At 40.1% G+C, this 20,444-nt stretch overlaps 1 protein-coding gene across 1 annotated transcript in view; it reads left to right on the forward strand.

The window, feature by feature from the left end:
• The first annotated feature begins 351 nt into the window (after nucleotides 1-351).
• LOC138156134 (maestro heat-like repeat family member 5) overlaps nucleotides 352-20,444 on the forward strand; it is a 99,490-nt gene continuing 79,397 nt past the window's right edge. Inside the window, exons 1-7 of the mRNA XM_069081358.1 lie at nucleotides 352-552; nucleotides 4,238-4,383; nucleotides 7,189-7,317; nucleotides 11,023-11,182; nucleotides 11,928-11,980; nucleotides 15,137-15,244; nucleotides 17,628-17,744. Coding sequence (XP_068937459.1) covers nucleotides 450-552; nucleotides 4,238-4,383; nucleotides 7,189-7,317; nucleotides 11,023-11,182; nucleotides 11,928-11,980; nucleotides 15,137-15,244; nucleotides 17,628-17,744 — 816 coding nt within the window. The 5' untranslated portion in view covers nucleotides 352-449. The remainder of the gene's footprint in view (nucleotides 553-4,237; nucleotides 4,384-7,188; nucleotides 7,318-11,022; nucleotides 11,183-11,927; nucleotides 11,981-15,136; nucleotides 15,245-17,627; nucleotides 17,745-20,444) is intronic.

Below are 20,444 nucleotides of genomic sequence, written 5' to 3' on the forward strand. Positions count from 1 at the left end.
CATTGTTTCTTTGTCTAATGATGACCCAATGAACCAGGGTCTACTTTGTTTCCAGTTCTTTACTAGCACTGAAGCATTTTTATTAATATTTTGGTGGAAGAAGAGAAGGGGTTGCAGCTTTCTTTTTGTTATCGACCTTCTTGAGGTATGTGCCTAGTTGTGAGATCTCTGGGGTACCCAGGCCTTCTAACTCCAAAAGTAATGCTGCTACTGCTATATGTTACTTCCTCTCAAGGCTGACTTTCCCTAAAACAGGAGCAAGAGAAGCTCCTGATGACCCATCGTTGATGCCCAGTCTAGATGTATTCTGCCACCTTTGTTTATGATGCTAACACACTCACTGCTCTACTTTCTACTTTAGATTATCTTCCCTCTTCCCTTCAAAGTGGAAAAAATACATCAGCAAACCTAAAAAACCCATCCTTAAAGATTTCATCTGTGGGGAAGGTATGGTCAAACCCACCAGCATCTTACTGAGAAAGTCCAAGAGTAATCAGGCAGCCTTTGTACCACAAGACCACAAAATATTCATGGAGGAAGCATACAATGCAGGTGAGCCTGACATCTTCTATCACCCCCCACATACACACACATCCAGTGCCCAAGGTTCTGAAACTGAATGGGAGATAATAACACGGTGGGAGAGACTATACCAACCTCAATGCTAAGTCATCCTCAGAGAGTGAGGAACCCCAGGGATATGAGGGGAGGGTGTTAATTTACAATTCAACCACTTGGGGCAGGCAACAGCATCAAGGGGCAAGCAGATGGGTCCTAAGACCAACTCTAGTGGACGGAAGATCCACATACCACACATTAGCTTCCTAGGCAGACACCTGGGATATTACCTCATGACATTAAATATAGAAATCCTGTAGAAAGAGTGTGGGGGGAGTTAGGGGAAGCAGGACCTCAAGTACACTGTGAAGCTGCTATTGGGAAAGCTGTCAACGTGAGAAGGACTAGGGGATGATTGGAAGGTTACCTACTAGAAACGGTTCTCCTCTCTAAATTTCAGCGCTTTTAAAGCCACTGTCACCCCACTCTAGTTACAGCTTTGGTAAAGGGTCCAAGTGCCACTTAGGATTTATGAGAAGCCCCAGGACACTTTAGGGGGAGTGAGGGGCCTCAGCCTTTCTGATGGAATATGAAATACCTGGAGTATCTCTGGTAAATGTGAGAGCCATACCTAATCCTAGGGGTTAATGATACTCAGGGTAAATAATACTGTAGATCTACCCATTCCCTATCCTATTCAGGTGAAAATCCAAAGCACTCAGAGCACTCTTAAAGGAGAAAAAAAAAACCCTAAAGAGTAGCCTGAGGGGTACAGGGAGAGGAGAGTTGTGGTGTTGGTGCTTCTCTAGAAATTGATCTTATACATTTGAGTGTTATCTATCACCTTATCTATGCCAACTCCAATCACCTCCCAAAGCAGGACCTGGCCTCTTTCATCCCCAGCCTCTACACCTGAGATTCAGGTTGAGTTCTTGTAACTTCTCATCTTTATATTTCCTCCCCAGAGTTGAAGTTAGGGGCAGCAAAGAGCTACAGAGTCAGAGTCATAACCACTTCCCAGGGATGTTATAATTGGAAAGAGCTAAGCACAGTGCCTAGCTATCATCATCATCATCATCATTATTAAATATATAATGATAATGATAGCATCAACAACAAAAACAAGAATAAAACCTGACATCTATGAAGCATTTCACAGAATGTAAGAGCTAGGGGAAACCTTAGCAATCCAGATAGTCACAAACTTATTTGGCCTACGGTTCCATTTTTAACAACAACAAAAAAAATTACTCAGCACACCCCCGCCCCGAAATCTACCTTCTTTAACCTTTTAAAGGTTGGGGGTTTTTTTGTAATTTGCATCATTTCAAAAAATATAAATTTTTAAATGATGCATCTTAAATTTAATAATTTATTGTAAATTTATTATTTTTCCCTGCAGTGAAATTTTGATGATACAATATTGCATTATGTAACCATACGGTATCATACTGTAAAGTCATTACATGCACATATTCCTGCTAATGCATGCTGGACTTCCAGACAATGCACAACATGCTCACCTGCCAATACTTGCTTGTTAAGACCTGTCAGTGGACTTGACCACTGATTGGTTATAACTTGCATTTTGTGTGTTTATTCGGAAAATAACGTAATCACTATGAATTTAATGCTGTTACACAACAGATGAATGGTTGTACGAATGGTTTTTCAAATTTGTTTTATCATCTTTCCTTATAGTCCCACAACCCCCTTATTTTTATTCAACACCCCTCAATTGCACCTGAGGCTACTACTGTCCCCAGATCATTCCAGTGCCCCCAGGGGGTGGTATTGCCCACCTTGGGCACCTCTCTGGGCCAATCTATTCCTGAGCAAGAATCCTCTCTACGTTATTTCTATATTATTCCAGACAAGTGGCCATACCTATCCTTGGCTTAAAAACTCCCACTATTGAGGAAACTCACTACTTCTAGAGATGTCTCATTCTACTTTTGCAGAGCTCTCATTGTTCAGAAGTGTTTCCCCACATTGAGCCTAAATTTACATCTTCCACCTATTAATCTGTTATGTCCTCAGACCAAAAAGACAATTGATACAGGATATCTCATTTGTTCTGTGTGTGTGTGTGTTAAAACCACAATCATTCTTTAATATTCCCATAAACAAATTTCCATATTCTCCACTGAACTCATACACTGAAAAAATACAGGTCCATATCCACAGGGCCCCCATGAGGGAGGAGGAGGAGGGGCCAGAGGACAGATAATCCTTTTGCAAGGTCTTAATTCTCAGAATTGCCATTTGATCTTTAAGGAAAGGTCAATTAGGTCATGTAAACTTTATATCACATTCCATGTTACAAATGAGGAACCTGGTTTCTTTAAGACATACAACCTGGAATATTGGTCAGTGACTAGTTTTGGGTTACTTTTGGCATAAGTCACTGACCCCAGGGTGCTCTCCAGCCCTTTTCCCTATCCATGATCATTCAATTCATTAGTGAGCAGGGGCTGAGCACCCTCTTCAAGCCCAAGCAGAGTTAGGGAGCCTGTGATTGAACAATCATTCACAATATGCAAGAGCAAGAGAACACCAGACAACTCTGAATGAACAACAGCTGTTTTAGCTTCTAAACCTGGAGTGGATCTGGGAAATCAGGAGAGTGTAACTCAAATAGCCCTGAGTTCTAGGGGTCAGAAGATCTGGGTTCTAGTCTCAGCACTAGCTCACTATGTGATCTCAAGCAAGTCATTTCTGTGTGTCAGTTTCTCCATCTATGAAAAGAGCTCTTAGCTCTTTGCTAGCTCTAAGAATCTACCAATAAAACAGAGCACAATAGTATACCATCATGTGTATAGGCCATAATTTGTTTAGTCATTCCCCAATTGAGGGGTATTCTCTTACTTTCTACCACAATTCTTTGCCACCACAAAAAGTGATCCTATAATATTTTTGTACATATGTGTCCTTTTGCTCTTTCTCTGACAGGTATAAGCTTAGTAATGGTTTGGTAAATTACCCAAATAGTTGGGCAAAATGGGTAGAATTAAGATCTCAGGGTGCAGAATGAGACATGCATTTTTGTACATGGCCAATGTAGGAATTTGTTTTGCTTTGCTATGTATATTTGTTAGGAACGGTTTTTTTTTTTCTTTTTGGGAAGAGGAGGAAGGGAGAAGGGAGAGAAAATAAACACTTATTTTTTTTTTAAGCAATTGGGGTTAAGTAACTTGTTCAAGGTTAGACGGCCAGTTGTTTCTGGGTGTGGTGCTAAGTATCAGAGGCCGGATTTGATCCCAGGTCATCCCGACTCTGGGACCAGCGCTCTTACTCACTGCGCCACCTGGCCGCCCCTAAGCAATTGGAGTTAAGTAACTTGCTCAAGGTTACACAGCCAGGTGTTTCTGGGTGGGTTCTAAGTGTCTGAGCCCGGATTCGATCCCAGGTCATCCCGACTCTGGGGCCGATGCTCTTACTCGCTGTGCTACCTGGATACCCCAACACAATTTTTTTAAAAGACAAAATTTAATTTTTAAAAATGGCAGAGCAGAAAGGGACATGCTAGAGAGAGACACAAACTCAGTTCTCAGAGCATAAGGAAGATCACCTAACTTAGTATCAATGATAAGAAACGAAGTGCTAATATTCAGCTAGCTATCCCCAACCATGTTGCATCAAAACTCTGTTCCTTTCCATCCTGTCTTGTCCACTTCAGCCATCTGTTTTAAGCTTCTCCAGGACTTGGGGAGTTCTAACATACCCCGAGTGAAAATGGTAATCAAGAAACTCAACAACATGGCCAAGGTGGAGCAGAATATGGTGCTGGAGACCATCAACGATTACTTCGTGGACAACTTAGAGGTAGGAACATTGAAATGGAGTCATTTTAAGAGAGCAGCTTGGCCCACAGGAAAGAGTTGCAGCTTGGAAAATCAGGAGAGACCTAGATAGTACTCATAGCTTTACTCACTGTGTGACGTTGGGGAAATTTCTTCGCCTTGCAGAGCCTTGGATTTTGTTTCTGAAAAATGAGGAGGTGACCCACCACTTAATCTTTAAGCTCTCTTCCAACTATAATCATTAATCTGACATAAATCATGTCAGCATTTGCACAATGGGAATAAAGCTATGTGCAAGGTATTATGCAGGACACGGCAAAAGCAGGTACAATCCCTGTTCTCATATGGTATGGTTCATCTAGATGAGGGACCTCTAGATGGTGACTCATGGAATGAGCATTAATTAGCCTTTGAGTCAGAAGGCCTGGACCAAGACCTGGCTCCTCATTTACTAACTGTCACCATAAACAAATCACTTCAGTTCTCTTAAGTCTCAGGGTTTTTTTTTTTTCATCTTTTTAGTGGGTCCTTAATCTTGGTGCTGTCCGTGGTTCTATTAGCATTCTTTCTATAATTCTTCCTTAGCAACTTTATTTACTTCCCCAGCTTTTACTACCCACTATGCATATGACTCACAGCTCTTCAATCTCGGTACCTTGGCACTAGATGTACCCCATGCCTGGGAGGCACACCTTCACCTCCACCTCTTTGAATTTCTCATTTCCTTCAAGACTCAGCACAGATACCTCCTTTGTTTGTTATTGACTTCTACTTGATGTCTTTTCTGTTTCACCTCCTCTACTACTACTTTTCAGCCAAAAATATCTTGTACATATTTTGCAGTTACCTAAGATATGTATGTATTATGTATGTATATATGTATGTATTTTTGTATATGAACACATCATTTCCCTAACCGTAGATTATAAATTCTTTGAGAGCACAGACAGGTTTTCATTTTGTCTCTGTATCTCTAGAGCCTAGCACAGTGCCTGACGATATTGTCAGTATTTAACAAATGATTTTTGATCAATTGTTTGATATTTAATGTCTGTCTGTTATTCTCCTTCCACTTGGTATTTCTGATCCCACACTTTTGTTTGCCTACAAAAACATCTCTCCTTTTTATCACATTATCACCCCAAATTTAACTGATCTCAGCTATATTCCTTTCTCAAATTGAAAAATGTGTCCTTCTCACTCATTCTTTAAATTACAACTCAAAGGCTGCCTCCTTGAGGAAGATTTCCCTAATCCCTTGCTTTGGTAATAACCTTCCCCCTCAGACCTTGTGTAGCTCTCTGTTTTGAAACAATTCAATACAATTTAGAATAGTTCATTTATGAATCCAAGGAAGAGAAATACATATGGCTTATTCTCAGAGAATTGTTACTTAACAAGTCTACTATTGATATACTACAAAGGATATAGTAAGGACATGCACACATTTCTGTGACTTAGCTGTTCTGGGTTTTAGCCTTCTGTCTTGACCCTGGGCTATGCCTCAGACACTTACTAGCTGTGTGATTCTGGGCAAGTCACTTAACCTTTGTCTGTCTCAATATCCTCAGCTGTAAAATGGAGGTAATAATAGCATCCATGGTTGTTCGGAGAATCAAAGCAATAATATTTGTAAAGTGTTTAGCACAGTGGATGGCACACAGTAGGTACTTAATAAATGCTTGTTACCTTCCTCCTTATACCATAATCCATGTAAGTTCAAACCAGAAAGTGGTCAGCTCTGCTAGGACAAATCTGGTTGTGAGATGTCTACTGCTTCCCTCAGGCCTGAAGGTCCATTCCTTTATACTCAAGAGCCAACAGTACATTCAGATGTACTTACTAAATGTATCAATCATAAGTAAGCCAGAGAAGACTAGCTGCCCAGGATAGTACAATTTATTTGATTCTTAGGGTTACTCCTTAATGGATTCACCATTCACTGTGGCTCATTCTGTTATTCTGTTGGCTTGTCACAACTTCTCTCTCTCTCTCTCTCTCTCCCTCTCTCTCTCTCTCTCTCTCTCTCTCTCTCTCTCTCTCTCTCTCCCCTCCCTGCCACGGGCATCAAGTATGATCAATCTGTGGCCCATGTCATGTGTAACCTGTGGCCCAGTGCCCCATATTCTAGGTTTATGCATATCTTGTTCTATCTTGGGAGTTTCTTAAAATGTATTCTGGCTTATTTGTCCCTAATCATCGTAACCCCTAGAAATCTCTATTAACTCATGGGTTGGGTCATTAAGGCTCTGTAAAAGCATCCAGCTAACAACATATTTCAGCCACAGGACAACCTTTAATTCCATACTACAGAATATATAAGCAAACTAAAGGACTCACAATAACCCATAAAGAGTCATTATAATTCTCCTTCCCTCTCCAGTACTACCCTAAAAGTTTGGAACTCCCCAATAGGAATTTAATGCTTGGGTTTACTCGGGAAGACAGAGAAGTAGAGAAATTTCTTAGGAAAGGTTTCCTTCCTCTACCAATGAAACACTAATAACAACAAATTATTCCCTGTCATCTTAAACTTATTATTCCAGGTTTACAGATGAAGAAACTTGGACCTCAATCACAAGTATAAGATATAGAGTTCCAAACTCATGTCTCTTGACCAAACCCAGCACTCTTTTTAATAAATCACCATGATGGGCATGTCTAACGAATGGGGGAGAAGTTTGGGCTATGAGGAGCCTTCCCCAGAGAAAAGTCCTTCAAATCTTACCCAGAAGCCAGTCATTGATGTTTAAAGTAACTTCCAGTCTCCCCCTTGTCAAGTCACATTCCTGTTCTGTAGTGACTCTCCTCTCTCTGTCACCTACAGCTTTCTGCCAAACACAGGTACCGATTATTCCAGGTCCTTGAGAGTATCATCCTCGAGGCTCCACACATCCAGAATGACTGGGGAGAAAGATTTATTGGGGTTGCTTTGGAAAATATGACCAAGAACACGGTAAGGACCTATCTGTAAGAGGTTTAATTAAGGACCTTTGAAGACAAAAAACCTTCCCTCCATCTAAAACACTCTCACACAGTCATTCACACACACACACACACACACACACACACACCTGGACTCATAATCAATACACCTGGGCTCAAATTCATTTATTAAGCACCTACTGTATGTTCAACATGTCTCTTGGGATATGACGTTTAAATAAGAAAGAGTATTCTCAAACAGCCTGCAGTCTATGATACCCACCATTACAGGATATAAATATATTGAGCGAGGTCCCAAGAATAAGGCTATTGCTAAGAGCAAGAATGAAGGAAGGTTTCCAGCTACTTGGGTGATAAATGACTTTGAACAGCTAACCTCATCTCTCTGAGCCTCAGTTTCCAGAATTAGTAAAAAAAAAAAAAAAGATTATGAGACCTGCACAACATACCCCATTAGGAAACTTGAAGAAATGGGTCTATAAACTAGTTTAAAGCACTATAGAAATGTTAGGTAACCTAGGCAGGGAAGAGATGGATTATTGAACAAAGGCAATATTCTCTCTTTTCCTGCCCCATTGGTAATGGAGTCTTGCAACAAAAGCCCATGGTCACATGCACCCAATTATGAATAATGGTCAATCTATTCCACACCAACTCATATTGTTTATTGATCCTCTTGTAACTCCCATCCTTAGCCCTTAGATTTGTTTCCTTTGGGAGCCAAGAAGACCAAATCCAATCCTCTTTCCATATTAAAATCCTTCAGATATTCAAAGTGAGGGCTTGTGTCAAATTAAATGTCTGGTTTATTTGCTCCCAAAGCTGATTTTCCTTACTTCACTATTTCTGTCAGTGATATCACTATTTACTTAGACTGCCATAGTAGAAATCCTAAAAATCTTATCACTGGTCCTACTCCCTCATGTCTCATATCCATTCAGTTACCAAGTTCTATCATATCTCTCTGCCATATCCCTTCTTCCTCCTTGTTCCCTTTGTCACCATCCTGGTACAAGACTGGACTATTCTATAATAGCTTCCCAGCAGGTCTGCCCATCTCCATTCTCCTTTACCTCCAGTCTGTCCTTCATATGCTGCCAGATTAAATATGCTGGTCAAATCACTGACCTGCTCAAAACCCTTGAGTGACTCCCTATTGCTACTGAGGAAATCCTAAATACTTTTTAGCCTAATATTCAAGGCTTTCCACAATATGGTGCCCTACCTTTCCAGATTGATATCATAACTCTCTTCTTTCCCCATACCCTATGGTCTGGTTCACTGGACCACCCTCTGGCCCCTACATGCAGTGTACTTTCCCATTTCTGTACCTTTGCTCAGATTATTCTCAGCTTTTGCAATCTATTTGCCCTTCTCTGCACCCATTGAAATCCCACCCCTGCAGCAAAACCCAGTTCAGATTCCAACTTCAGGGAAGTCTTCCCTAGCCAGTTAACAACCTTTCTCTGCCCCCTCAGAGTTTGGATAGCACTTTGAACCTTTCAAATGCACCTGTCATATATTAATTTGTAGTATAGTCAACCTATACTGCACGTAAAGTGTCTTGCCCTCCATCATGTAGCTAGCTCCATGAGAGAAAGAACACGTCTTCTCTAAGCTTTGTATCTCCTGTAGTGCCTAACATAGTAAGAACTTAATAAATATTTTTACTTAAATAATTATAACTATTCCTTATGTTGAGAAAGAATCCTCAGCAGCTTACAAATCACCTTCTCTCTCTCTCTCTCTCTCTCTCTCTCTCTCTCTCTCTCTCTCTCTCTCTCTCAATTAACCCTCACAAGTGTGCTGTGAATTAGTATAGAAATGATTGTCCCTATTTTGCTGAAGAGGAAATTGAGGGTCCAAAGATAATGACTTCTTTAAAATCACATACTAGTAGTAGTAGTAGTAGTAGTAGTAATATTAGTAGTAGGTATGCTAGGTAGTGTAGTGGATAGAGTTCCAGGCCATGAAGACTGATCTTGGGCAAGTCATTTAACTTTGTTTGCCTCAGTTTCTTCATCTGTAAAATGAAGTAGAGAAGAAAATGGCAAAACTACTCCAGTAACTTTGCCAAGAAAACCCCAAAATGGGGGTCATGAAGAGTTAAACACAACTGAAATGAGTGAATAAGAAATAGTAGTAGTAATAGTAATTAGTAATTATTGTAATATCTAATAATAGTAATATTAGTAAAAATTATAATCATTCACATTTGTAAATACTTTTAAGATTTACAAAACATTTTCCATGCCACCAGGATATAGGACGAGTGTTACTATCCCTATTTTACAGAGGAGTAGACTGAGTCTCAAAGAAGTAAAATGACTCCCACATAACTCCATGACCAACAAATGTGTCAGAATCAAGACATGAATGAATGTTCTCTGACCCCTGGGCACTATAGGGTCCTTTCCACTACACTTCAGCCATCCCAGAAGTAAGTGAATTCCAGATCCAGTCCTATGCAAGAAACTCTGTCCTGGACAGTGTTCTTCCCACAAAGCCATCTTAGCTGTCTCTGACCAAGACAGTTCAATACCTTCCTTGAATATGGTTGCAAATTAAGATGATGGAAAAGCCTCTCTTTCCATGGCTGGCCTTAGAAAGCAGTGAGATCCAGTAGCTACTTCATTTGTACCAATAATGTACATTCTTGAGCAAGGAATTTCACCTTTATAGTCATAGGCCTCAGTTTTCTCATCTGTACAGTGGTAAATAAGTGTGTGTATGTGCATGTATGTGTGTGTGTGTTGTCCATACCTTTGCATTAGCATTAGAATTTCTGATGAGGAAATTCTCTCTCCAAGACAGAATTCTCTCTAAATCTATTCTGTAACATTGTTTTATAAAGGTAGCAGTGACAATGAAACTCTAAATGATATTCCCACAGTCAGTATACATCAGATGTGAGATACAAAACCGGGTCCTCCAACTCCAAGTCTATGCCACAGTGTCGTTTTGGATAAGGATTATATACATACTGATAATGTATCATTTCTATATCACAGAATTTCTCTCTTTTTGAATAATCATAATAACAATAGCTAACATTTATATAGAGCCTACTATGTGCCAGGCATTGTGCAAAGTGCTCTACAAATATAATCTCATCTGATCCTCATGACAACTCTAGGAGGCAGGTCCTGTTATTAGCCCTATTTTATAGATGAGAAAACTGAGGAAGTCAGAATTTAAGTGACTTGGTCAAGGTCACACAACTAGTAAGTACCTGAGGCTTAATCTGAACTCAGATGTTCCTAACTCCAAGCCTGGCACTCTGCCTACTGCGTGCCCTAGCTATCTTCGTGGCATTCTTAAAGGGTGCTCAAATACCCCATTCTACCCAAAGCCTTTGCTGATTCCCCCTAACTGTCAAGTTATGCCCACCCTCCCCAATATATTTGATTATATTTGATTACTTTATATTTATTTGGCACTTGTTCTGTATACATTTCTATGTGTGCATGTTGTCTCTGTCTTTAGAATGCAGAGAACCTTTTACTTTTGTCTTTGTGTCTCTAGAACCTGGCACAGTGGTCTGGCACATAGTAGGTGCTTAATAAACATTTGTTGATTGATTACAGAGCTGTGTGTACTCTACAGATAGCACATATCAAATACAGTGTATGCTATGCTGTTAGATGTTGTCTCATCAGACTGGCCCAAATGCTCCTCTTAATCAGGTTTTCCCTCTCCCCCTCTGCTGCCCTAGGAACTAGAAGATATTTATCAGGATGCCGCCAGCAACGTGCTCTTGGCTATGTGCAAACACTCTTGGAATCTAGTGTTCAACAAGCTCGAGGAAGATTTCCTAACTGGCATTTTCCCCCATCGCAGCCTTCTCTATGTGATGGGCATCATCTCCACCAATGGTTTGCTTCTTCCTATGTGACTTTAGTGGTTCCCAATGCACTGAGTTCAATGTTCAGTCCGCAGGGTGGCAGGTCTAAAATCCAGGGTCAAAAACCCTTTGATCTGATGTTCACATTGTCGATCACTCTCTGCAGAATTACAGCTAATTATAGCAGCTAGGTGGCTTACTGGATAGAAGTCTGGACACAGAGTCAGGAAGACCTGAGTTCAAATTTGGCCTCACTAGCTTTGTGATCCTGAGCAAGTTATACAACTGCTGTCTGCCTCAATCTCTCCAACTAAAATGAGGATAATAATAGCACCTACCACTCAGGGTTGTTTTAGGGATCAAATGAGATAATTGTAAAGAGCTTACCATAGTTGGTGGCACAAAGTAAGTGCTGTATAATGGTAGCTATTAGTGGGTTAGAATATAGAGGAGTGATGATAAATAAGAAAGAGACAAGTATGAACTTGTGAATGGGAGGGTGGCGATACTTCAGAAAAGATAAAAGAAGTTTGGAAGAGGAACAGGTTTAGGGGAGAAGTTAATTCCATTTTGGATCTGTTGAGTTTGAGATGCTGAGCAGTCAGGATATCAGTCAGGAAGCAGGAAATGGAAGGCTGGAGTTAAGGATGGATGGATGGACGGACGGATGGATGGATGGATGGATGGATGAATATTAGGGAAAATGGGGATCAAACTACGGCAAGTCTAATCCCTGGCTCTGTCTTCACTGCGTTTTTTCTGTTTTTCTACAACAGATAAACTACTTACTCCTACACAGAAAGATCAATGGCAAGAACAGCTGATTCAGGTAGGAAAAGCTAACCACATATCAAGCTGAAGAGTTAATAATATAAACAATAATAATAATTAGCACTTATTTAGCATCATAATGGTGCTTCAAACTACTTTCTTCACAACATCCTGTGAGAATATTGCATGTTTTATACCCATTTCACAGAGGAGGAAAAAAATAACTAGCATTTATATAATGCCTATGGTTTGCAAGGCATTTTATAATATTATCTCAATTGATCCTCAAAACTATTCCCATTACAGATGTGGAAACTAAGGCTGACAAAGATTTAGTTATTTGCCCAGGATCTCACCATTCTAAATGACTTATTTTTACTCAAGACTTCCTGACTTCAGGAGCTGTGCCTATCCACTGTGCCAACCGAGCTGCCTCAGAAATGAAACTCGGACCCTGATCTCTCTAAAACTGAATCCAGAGCTCCTTCTGATACTTCATGATGAAAATAGTCTCCTAGAAACACCATCATCCACAGCTCCATGGGTCAAAGATAGATGGCAATTGTGTATTGACCTTGGAGGCCCATGGAAGAAAAGGATGAGGCCAAGAAACTAGAAAATGCCTACTGTGAAGCATGTGAGGCTTTCAAATCTCTACCCTGGTTAACTTGGTCGGGGTAAAAGTCTGCTTTGTGAATATGAGACAGCTTGATGCCGTAGTGGATAGAGCACTGAACTTGTAATCAGGAAGACCTGAGTTCTAATCCTACTCATAAACTTGTTAGCTATGTGACCTTAGGCAAATCACTGAACTTCAATATGCCTCAGCTTCCAAATAAGGGAATAATAACAGCACCCACCTCCCAGGCTGGTTGTGAGAATCAGATGAAGTAATATGTAAAGCATTTTTCAAACCTTTAAGCTGGTAGATGCAGACATGAGAGTAGAGGATACAATTTTCAAGAGGAAGAAGTGCTAAATAAAAGGCCCAGAGTTCAAGGGGAGTCCTGAGCAGAATTTTGAAAGAAAAAGGAACTGTGGTTCAATAGAAAGGATGATTTGAGGCCAAAGAGCTGAGTTCAAATTTTGGTAGGGAGCTCTGTCCCTGGTGAGCTTCCTCTCTCTGGATCCAAGCTTCTCCATTTATAAAATGATGTTGTTGGACTAGATAACTTCCAAGTTTTCTTCCAGCTTCCTATCCTTTAAACATGAAAGACTGTGAAGCCTGACATGATATTTGGTAGAGGATGAGGAAGGAAGGAAACATTCCTGGAAGGGTGGGCAGCGGGCACAGGAGCTCTGGAGCCAATGAGGGTGACGCATGTATGAACAACAAGTAGAACCAGGAGGTTTTGACCAAACCCCCCAAAGGGATGACCTGAGCAGGCTAGATGAATCACCAAGATGGCAAGCCACCCTGTCCTCTCAAATCTGCTTTCCCCAAAATCTCCTTTTATCTCATTTCTCAATCCTCTTAGGTTTGGGGTGCAATAACTGAATACTGGAACCTCACAGATGAAAGGAACCTTAGAGGCCAAATAACCCAGTTTCCCATTCCAAACAGGCTACTTTTATAGCCCCTTCCCTGCTCCACCCCACTCCCCTCCAGGTATTTACTTAATCCCTTATGGAATACTTCCAGTAAAAAGTTTGGTGTTTTTTTTTTATCATTGGGTCTGCTTTAAGGGGAGAACCCCCCCCAAAAAATAAAACTTCTATTAGCTGTTATACTGTCTGCTATGGCCCCAGCCTTCTGAAGACTTGTAATCTTAAGGCTTAGACACAGAACACCAGGAAACTAAATTCTACAAAATAAATCTACAATTTTTTTCTATTCTCAAGAAATAGAAAAATAGAATGGGAACACCCAGCACATGGATGATTAGCTCACAAACAAGCTTGCAGTCTATAAAAATAATTCTTTTTTAATGTAAATACAATCCTTAATAATAATCTATAAATATGTCACAATTATTCCTGGAAAGAGGATGCCAATGGATTAGTAATGATATCTATTCTAGAAACAGTGGAGCCTGCTAGAACATGAGACCATGTGGACTTCCTATCACCCATGAGACCTACAGACAGAAACAAAGACAAGGAGGGACAGAGAAAAGGCTGGGGGCAGGGGAGGGAGAGGAAGGGAGGGAGGAAGGAAAACAATTGTAACCAGACCTGTTCTCCTAAATTTAACTCCATATTCAAGCAGATCTAAGATAGCTAGCAAGGTTGGGCCACACTTCTCCCTTATGGCCATACAGAAGGGAAAGACCAAGGGCATAGCCCAGAGGCTACTTCCTGGTTTGCCACCAAAAAGGGAAGAAAGAAAGCAAAATCAAGAGAAAATACCCCCCTAAAACCTGATTGATGCCTCATCTACTACTTTGGTCAAACTAGCTCACAGACCTTTTACCATGTATCTCCAAACTAACTCTTTAACTTCTGTCCCAAAAAGTAAGACAAATCCTACTTGCATTAGAAGTTGTGCCATTGGGGCAGCTAGGTGGTGCAGTGAATAGAGCACTGGCCCTGGAGTCAGGAGGACCTAAGTTCAAATCCAGCCTCAGATACTTAACACAAAAACTAGCCATATGACCTTGGGCAGGTCACTTAACCCCAACTGCCGGAGGAGGAGGAGGAGGAGGAGGAGGAAGAGGAGGAGGAGGAGGAGGAGGGGGAGAAAAAGAAAGAAAGTAGTTGTGCCATCCAGGAGTTAGTTTGGAACAAAGGTAGTCTTACCCCATTATGTGAAAAGAATATAATCTACCTCCATCTAGTTCACAAGACTCCTTGGGACTGCATCTCTGGATGAAGGGAGTCCTACCCTGTACTTCTTGTAGAAAGCAAGCTATCCCCTCAAGAATAACCTCAAGTCTTTATACTGGGAGAGGGTGACATATACAACATCTAGGAGGTGTCATTTGTTAGCTGTGACAGTGACTAGGATATGAAGAAACTGAGAAGGCCTTGTCCCATGTGTCAAATAGAAAAAAAAAACCTCGAATTTAAAAGACATAAGGATAGAATTATGGGTATTAAGACAAGAGAGTGAGAAATATGAAGATTCAAGTCATTGAAAACCTGACATTGGGGAGATGTCTGGGTGCTAGTTGAGGCAGAACAAAAAAGAAGCCCTTGATTCCCTCCCACCCAGCTCAGACAAGGGAGAGGTTCAAATTTGCCATCTCAGTGACTTCTTAATATCTGCCTACAGATAGGAGCCAGGTCAGTCCAGTTCCTAACAGTAGACGGATGGGCAAAGTCACTAATGCTTGCTGTCACCAAACCTGACCGGACTTACATGGAGCAAAATCCCGAAAAGGTGTGTTTCCTAGATTTCTGCTTCTTTCTCCCCTACCATTAACTGCATCTTCTATTCCTCCACCTGAGGACCTGGCATCTCTGTTCACCTAAGGCCATGATCCACACTGGGAAGGAAAGTAAATTGACTGCCCTCTGACTTAACCACCTCTGATGGGGGAACCATCACATATCATTCTAGTTCATAATTATAAAGCATTTGGGGTTTTACAAAAAATACTTTGCTCATAATTTCCCTGTAGGGTGGGTAATGTAGAAATGGTCCCCCACTTTACAGATGGGCAGCTAGGTGGCACAGTGGATTGAACTCTGGGCCTGGAGTCAGGAAGACCTGAATTCACATTGGACCTCAGATATTAACTGTGAGACCCCAGGCAAGTCATTTAACGCTGTTTACTTCAGTTTCCTCATCTGGTATAAAATAAGCTGGAGAAGGAAATGGCAAACCACTTTGAAAACCCAAATGTGGTCATGAAGAGTCAAACATGATTGAAATGATAGAACAACACTTTATAGAGGAGGAAACAGACTACCTGGGAGGGTAAAGTATTCTGCTTAGGGTTGCACAAACAGTAACTATCAGAGTCAAGGCTTGAATCCAAGTTGTTTGACTACAAGAATAGCAGACCTTCCCTTTTTTCCCTCTTACTAAAATTCTTATTTAACAAATACCATATGAAATAGGCATTTACATATATACAATAGAACAAAATAAAGAGGATTATACATGAAACTGCATCTTTTATAATAGGTAACTTGCATTTCTTTTAAAGCAGATTCAACTGGTAACTTTTAAAGTTGTCCTTATCTGTGTGCATCTTTTTGACCTTCCAGTGTGTTTTCTCCTCTTCATTTTTAAATTCAATTTTATTTTGTTTTCAGTTATGAATTCTCTCTGTCTTTCTCCCCCCTCCACCAACCATTGAGAAGGCAAAAAAAAATTACATATATGTATGGTCGTGCTAAACAATTCCTGAATTAGCCATGTCAGGGAGAAAGGAAAGAAGAAAGGAAGGAAGAGAGTGGGAAGGAGGAAAGGAACAAATGAAGGAATGAAGGAAAGAAAAAGATGAAAGAAAGGAGAGGGAAAGAAAGAAAAAGAGAGGAAGGCAAAAACGAGGGAGGTAAGGAAAGAGAAAGAGAAAAAGAAGGTAGGGAAATAGGAAAGAGAAAGAAAGGAGAAGGGGGAAAGTAACATAAAAAGAGAGAAACAAAGTAATAGAAACAAGAAAAGAGAAAAAAGAAAGAAAACATGCTTTCCTCTGGGTCTATCTGTTCTCTATCTGTAAACTGGTAGCATATTTCATGTCCACGTGTCTTTTCATGGTTTAAGAAGATAACCTCAATAATTGTCTTTTGTTCTTAAACCAGCACATTTTCCACTAGACCACACTGCCTTCATGAGTCTCAGTTGGGGTGAGAGGTTAAGAATGGGAGGGGTTCTAAAGAAGGGAGCAAGGCCTAACCTACACTTTTGGCATGAGCAACATTGCCTTCCTTTGCATCTCCTCAAATGCCATCCATTCCCCATTCCTCTCCATCTCTGAATTCTACCCAGCCTTCAAGGCCTAGCTTTAGCCCTGCTTCTTAAAGCAGGAACTTCCCCGGGCACTCTGGGCCACCTTGATCTCTTCCTTCTCTGAATCCTTCTACAATTCTTAAATATCAGCAATAGTAACTCAGTGGGCACTTAGTATGTCCTGCCTTTTCAGATCAATCCAACAAGTATTTATTGAGGCCCTACTATGTGCAGAGTATGACGCTAGGGAAGGAAGGTGATGGAGAGTAGTTTCAGTCATGTCCGACTCTGTGACGCCATTTGGGATTTTCTTGATAAAGATAATAGAGTGGTTTGTCATATTTTTCTCCAGCTCATTTCACAGATGATAAAACTGAGGTAAACAAGGTTAAGTGTCTTGCCCAGGGTCTGAGTCCCTATTTGAACTCAGGTCCTTGTGACTCCAGGGTCAGCACTCTATGCAGTGCACCACGTAGCTGCCCTTGTATTTAATTATTTTCTGTGTGTGTGCGTGTATGTATGTATTAACCTTATATGTGTCTATACACAAACATATGTATACATGTTTCTTTTTTACATGTACCTGTTATCTCTGCCATTAGAATTCATTCTAACTAGGAATTGTTTCATTTTTTTATATTTTTATCCTCAGCACCTAGCACAGTACCTGATATATATGGAAGACCTATAATTAAGTACTTGATTAATTTTCACTCTTTAACTTATTTCATTCTATTCTCTAGATTCAGTGTCTTCCCCCCTACTACCCACCTGCCCCCCCTCCTGCTCCCCATCCCCTACTCCTCTTCCAGCCCAGGTATCAGGTGGTGCTTCCCTGTATAACTAACCTTGTACCTTTTTTCAGGTTTTCCTGTTCATCTACTATGGGATGATTCTCCGAGCAGCCAACAACAGCTCTATGGTCAGGAAACACCTACAGTCACTTCTGGACACATCCCATCAGTCTGTGCAACAGAGAGAGGTAATCATTTCAATAGCTATCCCAGGCTGTTCTAGTGAACATCTTACCCTGTGAGGCCGGTGAACAATTCATACATTCTCAAAACATCCTTGATATTCTGATACACCAAAATATTCAGTCATAAACTGAATACTGACCCATTCACAGACTGAAACCTAACCCTAACTAAAGATGACTGCCTCAAACTCCCATCACAGCCCAAGCCCTAAACACAACCACAGATGAAGCCCTAATCCTGGACTAAATTCTTATCCTGTAACCAGTCTTGACCATCATGATAGACTTAAGATCTAACCCTAGTCCCAGGCTGAAGCCTGACCCTAACCCCAGACTAAGCTCTCCCCATAAGGCCTGCCCCTGTCTACAGACTGGTCTAAGCTTATAAACTAAGCCCTGATTCCAAGCATACATGGTCACCTAACTTCATCTCCATTATCCCATATCTGCCGCCCCTGGGTGCAGACAACTTCCTTCGATGTAAGTTATCACATGGGGTCACATGGCTTTCTGACAGGGGTATGCTGGAGGTGGCTCTTAGCAGCTCATATTATTAAATTTTCAGTGTGAATACCTCAGAAATAGGCAAACTAAAAATCATAGGCTTGATTTATTCTTTTGTTGATTATCTAGACCTAAGAAAATGACAGAGAAAATAGTAATACTATGTCCTGCTTACATTTTTTCCCTAGAGAATCAACTGTTAAACATTTACTAACCCACCTCTGCCCTCAGGGGAAATTCAGCAGACTTGGCATATTCTTACACCCAAAAGATCTAATAACTTTTCATGCCTCTGTGCTGCTGTAAGATTTACAAAGCACTTTCCTCATAGGGATTTCATGAGGTAGTAGGTACAAGTACTGGAATCTCCACTGTGCTCCCTCAGACAGGTTCCTGATTCTGCATCCAGAACTCTTTCCACCACTGTTTTCTCTATGCTCCAATGTAATTCACCAACCAACCAGCGAGTGCCCAATCCTTAGAAAGTGGTCAGTCACATAGGATGATTTTTAATTTTTTTTTATTTTATTTTTAATTTATGGAATAAAACAAGAATTTTCATAACAGTATAATTTTTTAAAAGATTATTGTATACCACTACTACACCTGTATCACAAAGAGATCATTAAAAAAGGGACCCACATGTACAAAAATATTTATAGCACTTCTTTTTGTGGTGGCAAAGAATTGGAAATGGAGAGAATGCCCATCAAATGAGGAATGACTGGACAAGTTGTGGTGTATGATTGTGTTGGAATACTATCGTGCTATAAGAAATGCTGTGTAGCTGGATTTCAGAAAAACCTGGACTTACATGAACTGATGCTGAGTGAAGTGAGCAGAAACAGGAGAACATTGTATACAGTAACAGCAACATTGTGCAAGGACCAAATTCGCTTCTGAAATCCTATTTCTTGCTCACTATTTCTTATGGAACAATAGTCTTACTTTACATTCATATATCACAATTTGTTCAGTCATTCCCCAATTGGTGGGTATCCCCTCCGTTTCCAATTCTTGGCCAACACAAAAAAAAAAAGCTGATATATATATTTGTACTTGTCAGTCCTTTTCCTTTTTTATGATCTCTTTGAGATAGAGACCTAGTAGTGGTATTGCTGGATTAAAGGATATTCACATTTTTATAGCCCTTTGGGCACAGTTACAAATTGCTCTCCAGAATGGTTGAATCAGTTCACAACTCCAACAACAATGCATTAGTGTTCCAATTTTCCCATATCTTCTCCAACATTTATCATTTTCCTGTTTTGTCATGTTATCCAATCTGAAAGGTATGATGTGGTACCTCGGAGTTGTTTTAATTTGTATTTCTCTAATCAATAGTGATTTAGAGCATTTTTTCATATGACTATAGATAGCTTTAATTTCTTCATATGAAAGCTGCCTGTCCATATCCTTTGATCATTTATCAATTAGAGAATGATTTGTATTCTTATAAATTTGATTCAGTTTTCTACATATTTTAGAAATGAGGGCTTTATCAGAGACATTGGCTACAAAAATTGTTTCCCAGCTTTATGCTTCCCTTCTATTCTTGGCTGCATTGGCTTCTTTTTCTTCGAAATTTTTTAAATTTCATGTAATCAAAATTATCCATTTTGTATTTCATAATGTTCTCTCTCTCTTGTTTGGTCATAAATTCTTCTGTTCTCCATATATCTGATGGGTAAACTATTCCTTGCTCTCCTAATTTGCTTATACTATCACCCTTTAAGTGATACTATATATACTCTTCTTAGCGATGCAATGATCTAAGACAATTACAGCAGACTCATGAAGGAAAAAGCTACCTAAATCCAGAGAAAGAACTATGGAGTCTGAAGGCAGATGGAAGCATACTATTTTCTCTCTTTTTTTGTTTGTTTTTTTTTTGTTTCTTCTTTCTCATGGCTTTTCCCTTTTGTTCTTACTCTACTTTCACAACATGACTAATGTGGAAATACGTTTAACATGATTGCACACATATAGCCTATATTATATTGCATGCCATCTTGGGGAGGGGGAAGAAATCAAAACTCAAAATCTTATAAAAGTGAATGTCAATGACTAAAAATTAATTAACTTTTTTAAATGATTGCACATGAAACTGCTCATCTATTACATACTATTTGCTATTCCTTACAGGAGTTCCTTTGTCCCCTTATAAAATTCCCCTTCTCTCCATGAAAACCACCTGGT

Source organism: Petaurus breviceps, unplaced genomic scaffold (genome assembly GCF_028583685.1).
Source record: "Petaurus breviceps papuanus isolate PSGF00001 unplaced genomic scaffold, PetGlider_PUasm1.0 98, whole genome shotgun sequence".
NCBI classification, from domain to species: Eukaryota; Metazoa; Chordata; class Mammalia; order Diprotodontia; family Petauridae; genus Petaurus; species Petaurus breviceps.